At 45.6% G+C, this 6,474-nt stretch overlaps 1 protein-coding gene across 1 annotated transcript in view; it reads left to right on the top strand.

The window, feature by feature from the left end:
- Window positions 1-329: 329 nt before the first annotated feature.
- The window catches only part of mylk5 (myosin, light chain kinase 5), a 25,382-nt gene continuing 19,237 nt past the window's right edge, over window positions 330-6,474 (top strand). The window contains exon 1 of the mRNA XM_080009601.1: window positions 330-876. Within this exon, the coding sequence (XP_079865727.1) occupies window positions 762-876 (115 nt within the window). The 5' untranslated portion in view covers window positions 330-761. The remainder of the gene's footprint in view (window positions 877-6,474) is intronic.

Raw genomic sequence — 6,474 nt, 5'->3', positions numbered from 1 at the left:
CGCTTTTGAGGCAAAGTTCAGATCAACTATCGTTGGACGTTGGAACTTGAACTGAACAGAGAGAGAACGAGGGAACGACGACCTTTAGCTGCCAGCATAGATGTGTGTGTGTGTGCAGAGGTGTGTTTGTTGATCAGCTGGGTGCAGCGGGGGGTGGAGCAGTGGGTGGAGGATCATTAGGGGGGTGGAGGGATGAGGGGAACCAGAGGGAGGTGAGGAGGTGGAGTCATCCCAGAGGAAGGTGGAGAGGGAGGGTTTACACATGCAGAAAGAGAGAGAGACAGAAGGAGAGAGACAGAGAGAGAGGGAGACAGAGAGGGAGGGAAGCAGACAGACAGAGAGAGAGAGAGAAAGAGACAGGCAGAGAGAGAGAGACAGAGAGAGAGGGAGACAGACAGACAGAGAGAGAGAGAGAGAGAGAAAGAGAGAGAAAGAGACAGGCAGAGAGAGAGAGAGACAGAGAGAGAGGGAGACAGACAGACAGAGAGAGAGAGAGAGAGAGAGAGAGAGAAAGAGACAGGCAGAGAGAGAGAGAGACAGAGAGAGAGGGAAGCAGACAGACAGAGAGAGAGAGAGAGAAAGAGACAGGCAGAGAGAGAGAGACAGAGAGAGAGGGAGACAGACAGACAGGCAGACCGAGAGAGAGAGACAGCAGGAGAGGAGTGTCTGTCGGGGGAAGCCCAGTGGAAGTCTGATAACCACTGTGACACAGTGACTTAGTTCCTGTCGCCTCCAGAGGGATCGGCTCGTCTGCAGCAGCCATGAGCGGCGGTGGCGGACCCCGCCGCTACGTGTCCACCTTCAGCATGCAGATCAAACCGCCAGCCAGGAGCAACCAGAGCAACTCGGCAACCGGAGTTGCAGTCACTCAGAAAGGTAAAGGAAGCAATTAGACGGATGGTGGAATGAAGGAGAGCCGGAGACATGCCATGACTTGAGGTTCAGGGTGAGGAGGAGGATGAAGATGAGGAAGAGGAGGAGGACGAGGAGGAGGTGGAGGACGAGGAGGAGGAGGATGAGGAGGAGGAGCTTCTTCATTCCTTTGTTTGTTCTGAACGTGGTTTGACCTTCTCAGGGTTCTGAGCTCCAGGCTCCAGATCTGATTCTGTGTTGATATTGTTTTGTTTTGTAGTGGCTGGGATGCGTCACAGTTTCTATTCCACTGCTGCTCAATGTGTGGTCCGGGGACCCTATGTGGTCCATCAGGTGCTTCCAGGGGGTCCCCAGTAAAGTGATCACTCGTTAAACTTTTAACAGGAGATTAATTCTTTCCTACCCTTTTGCTGCTAAAATATGCTGATTTGTTAGAAATGTTGACATTTTTGTTAAAATCTTCCGCGTAATCTACGTATTGAGGTTGAAAGCAACATAGAAAAACATGAAAGATTTAAAAAAACATGAAAGATTTAAAAAACATGAAAGATTTAAAAAAACGTGAAAGATTTAAAAAACATGAAAGATTTAAAAAAACATGAAAGATTTAAAAAACATGAAAGATTTAAAAAAACATGAAAGATTTAAAAAAACATGAAAGATTTAAAAAACATGAAAGATTTAAAAAAACATGAAAGATTTAAAAAACATGAAAGATTTAAAAAAACATGAAAGATTTTAAAAACGTGAAAGATTTAAAACATGAAACGACCCTGAGGTGTTCTGTTCCATCTACATGACGGGGAGGCAGGTACAGAGCTTCAACAGCTTTATCATTCTTCATGGTCCAACCTAAGCTGATGGTGTTTAAATGGAGGACTTGGAGGACCTGAAGGTGTCATTTCACTCTGATCTGCTGCCTGATCTTTCAGTTTGTCAAACAGACGATGACATAAGAGTTGTGACATCATAACTGACTGAACAGGCCGTGCAAGGTCTGGTGATTCTGAGGAAAATGTTTTGTCTCCGAGGGATCCTTAAAAGTGGTGTACTTTGGGGTGTGTTGATATCCGAGGATGTACACGGTGCTGGTGCTTTACCTTGTACCGTACAAGTTTTGTACAGGTCAGATGAAGGATGAATGTGTAGTTTGTGTAGTACAACACAACACCAAACCCATCCGGTTCTCTGATGATACTTAAATATTTCTTGGATCGAGTGAGGAGGTAAACAAGGTATTTTTATTATGTGTATTTGGAAAGAAATTTGTAGTGCGACACTTTGGGTTTGGGTTTTTTTGGGTTGGGTTTTTTTGTTAGTGGAGATGACTGGAATATGTGGGTACTGTACATAGTTTATGTTTTGTATGCATACTCATGATTATGAGCCAAAGAGATTAGGTGGTTGTACGTTAGGTCATGGGTCCTATTTAGAAACAGGGAATATAGAATTACATAGAAATGTTTTGCAAACCTGTTTTACCGAACACCGTACGAGGGTGGAGCCATTTAGGAAAAAAATGTAATTGGGATTTTTTTTTTTAGACCAAATTGCGATTGTGATTTATTATGGGATTTTTTTAAAGTTCCTTATCTTCTCTATTATTTACTAAACACAAACAATAAATCGTTCTATAGTATGACCAACACAATATTAGATACAGTCAACATATAAACTGTTCTTTCCTGTCAGCCATGCCCAGGTGTTATGATGTAATAAGATGAATTAATATGAATAACATTTCTCTATTTAACTATTGAATTGTGACCGATCGCTGTCATCCCATCGCCGCGCACATCATCGGTACCGTCGGAGAAGGAGACAGGTGCGCATATTGGGCACTGGCTGCTCCCTCGCCGCGTCCCGCTCTCAGGATGGTGCGCAAGGCGTCCCTCACCTACAGGACCAGCCGGTTCTGGACAGCCGCATTAGTTTAATTGTGTAACATTCAACGGAAATGTAGCCTTTGCCATTGGAAAGTTCCGTTCTATTCAATTGGGCTCGATCGATTGTGAATCGCTGAGCTCTACACCATACTTAGAAAATATTTAAAACATACGAAATAATGAACATAACCTCCACCAGCACACTCATCCATGTGCATTCACATGCTAAAAGCCACGCTAAGGGAATGCTAGGTCTTTCTGTTTAAAGTCTGGTTTTAACAGTTGAGGGTTTGGCCACATTCTCTAGCCACTAGGGTGCAAATCTAGCCACTGGGGATGCACAAACCAGTGTATCATCAGTGCCGGTCATAAGCCTGGATGAATAGAGAGGGTTGTGTCAGGAAGGGCATCCAGCGGAATAACCATGCAAATCAAACATGTGGACAAATAATCAGATTTTCATACCGGATCGGAGGCCCCGGTTAACATCGACCGCCACTGGTGGCGTTAGCCAACAGGGTGCCAGTGGAAATTGTGCTACTGTCGGCCGAGGAAGATGAAGAAGAAGAAGAAGAGGGGGAAGGCGTGTCTGGAGACAGCAGGAGAGGAAGAAGGGAAGGAGAGTAGAGTGGAGAGTAGGAACTTTGAATGTTGGCACTATGAAGGGTAAAGAGAGAGAGCTGGCTGACATGATGGAGAGAAGGAAGGTAGATGTACTATGTGTACAAGAGACCAGGTGGAAGGGGAGTAAGGCCAGGAGTATCACGGTTGTACAAACTGTTCTACCATGGAGTGGATGGCAGGAGAAATATGGTAGGGATGGTCTTGAAGGAAGAATATTTCAAGAGTGTTTTGGAGGTGACGAGAGTGTGGGACAGAGTGATGAGCATGAAGCTGGACATTGATGAGGTGATAATGAATGTGGTCAGTGCATACGCTCCCCAAGTTGGGTGTGAGATGGAAGAGAAAGAAGAATTCTTTAGTGAGTTGGATGTAGTGGTGGAGAGCGTCACCAAGGGAGAGAGAGTGGTCGTTGGAGTAGATCTCAATGGGCATGTTGGTGAAGGGATTAGAGACATAGGTGACGAGAAGGTGACAGGTAGGTATGGTGTCAAGCAGAGGCATGTGGAAGGACACATGGTGGTGGATTTCGCCAAAAGGATGGAATTGGCTGTTGTGAATACGTATTTCCTGAAAAGGGAGGAACACAGGGTGACATACAAGAGTGGAGGAAGGCGCACACATGTGGACTACATCTTATGCAGGAGGTGCAATCTGAAAGAGATTAGTGACTGCAAAGTGGTGGTAGGGGAGTGTGTTGCTAGGCAGCATCGGATGGTGGTCTGTAGGATGACTCTGGAGGCCAAGAAGAGGAAGAGAGTGAAAGAAGAGCCAAAGATAAAATGGTGGAAGTTGAAAAAGGAGTGTTGCGTGCAATTTAGGGAAGAGGTAAGGCAGGCAATAGGTGGGAATGAAGGGTTACCAGATGACTGGGAAACAACTGCAGAAGTGGTGAGGGAGACGGGCAAGAAGGTACTCAGTGTATCATGCGGGAAGAGGAAGGAAGACAAGGACTCTTGGTGGTGGAATGAGGAAGTACAGGAGAGCATAGAGCAGAAGAGGTTGGCGAAGAAGAAATGGGAAAGTCAGAGATGAAGAAAGTAGACAGGAGTACAAGCTGATGCGGCGCAAGGCAAAGAGAGAAGTGGCAAAGGCAACGGATAAGGTGTACGACGAGTTGTATGAGAGGTTGGACAGTAAGGAAGGAGAAAAACACTTGTACCGATTGGCAAGACAAAGGGACCAAGCTGGGAAGGATGTACAGCAGGTTTAGGGTGATGAAGGATAATGATGGGAATGTGCTGACTAGTGAGGAGAGTGTGTTGAGAAGGTGGGAGGAGTACTTTGAGGAGTTGATGAATGAAGAAAATGAGAGGGAGAGAAGAGTGGATGATGTGGGGACAGTGGATCAAGAAGTGCAGCAAATGAGCAAGGATGAGGTGAGAACAGCATTAAAGAAGATGAAGAGTGGAAAGACAGTTGACCCAGATGACATACCTGGGGAAGCATGGAAATGTTTAGGTGAGATGGCAGTGGTGTTCCTAACGAGACTGTTTAACACCATCCTGGAAAGGGAGAGGATGATGGAGGAGTGGAGAAGAAGTTTACTGGTACCATCTTCAAAATAAGGGAGACGTACAGAGCTGTAGTAACTACAGTGGAATAAAGTTGATCACCCACAGCATTAGGCTATGTGAAAGGGTAGTGGAGGCCAGGTTAAGAGGAGCGGTGGGGATCAGCGAGCAGCAGTATGGTTTCATGCCAGGAAAGAGTACTACAAATGACATGTTTGCTTTAAGAATGCTGATTGAAAAGTATACGGTATAAGGTTATTTTAAGTCGAGGTATAAGGTTTTGATAAGTCGAGCTATAAGGTTACGTAAAGTTAAGGTATGAGGTTATGTTAAGTTGAGGTATAAGGTTAGGTTAAGTCGAGGTATAAGGTTACGTTAAGTTGAGGTATAAGGTTGCGTTAAGTTGAGGTATAAGGTTGCTTTAAGTTGAGGTATAAGGTTACGTTAAGGTGAGGTATAAGGTTACGTTAAGTCGAGGTGTAAGGAAAGCAAGAGTCAAGTTTAGGTACAAGGTTAGCAGCAGCAACGGCAACACCAGTTAAGGTATAAGGTTAGCGGCGCCCCCTCGCTTCGTGAAGCGGCTGGCGGACCGCACCGCAGACACGGGAAGTGACATCACGCTGGGCGGAACTCTGAGCAGCTCTCAGCCAATCACAGTGTCCCGGCTGCACAGCGGTGAGCAGGGGCTGTGAGAGGTTTCTTCTGGGCTGAAATACTGTTTTCTGAAGATTAAGTGGATTCACTGCATCCTGACGTAGTACTTCATAATATCCTGTTTTCCAACAACCCTGGAACAACACATTATGTCATAACGCTGAATTTTCTAATTACTTGCCAAATTGTACTAAAATTTACCTTTATTATGCAACACCACTAAGTAAAAAAATAGTAAAAACTGAATCCATAACTGAATTCCTCCGCACCTCCACCCGTTCCTCGTCCTCCCTCAGAGAATGTTGTGGAGAATGGGAACTGGATGCGGTCCCCTCAAGACCCTGTGAAGGAATGCTGAGGAGCTGCTGAAAGCTGGGTGGAGCAGAGCACCGCCCACGGTACATCCCAGCACCACCCTAACACCACCAACAGAGTCAACATCCAGATGAGTTCAGTGCAGTTTATGATGTTAAAGGGTAGTTTGTCTGTTTTCCAAGCTGCAGCTTCTCACTCTGCTTCACCGCACTGAGGAGAGCCTGAAGACATGATGAGAGCTTCACGTTTTAAAAGGATGTTCATGTTTTTTATCTCCGACGTGTCTGTGCTGCATTGGAGCTCGGCGAGGAGCTGCAGCAGAGCGGGTGGTGTAACAACAGTTAGACATGATTAAAGCAACTTTTTAACAAGAGGGGGAGAAAAGCATCAAAGGTATGGTTAAAAACACCGTTCTTCAGCCCAGCCTGCACAGTGTTCTCTGAACTGACGATGAGGTTGGTTCAGGACAACAGGAAGTAAAAGGGAAACGCATCACTTCCTGTCCTGCTCTGCCTGACCGCTCAGATTACACCAAATCAACAAATAGTGTGGAAGTTCAACTCCATGTAAGGACCTCACACCAGCACCACCTCTGTAGACCTGAACCACAC

The sequence above is a fragment of the Zeus faber genome, assembly GCF_960531495.2.
Source record: "Zeus faber genome assembly, chromosome: 11".
NCBI classification, from domain to species: Eukaryota; Metazoa; Chordata; class Actinopteri; order Zeiformes; family Zeidae; genus Zeus; species Zeus faber.
The sequence above is the reverse complement of the archived record's forward strand: the minus strand, read 5'-3'. Positions and strand labels throughout refer to the sequence as shown.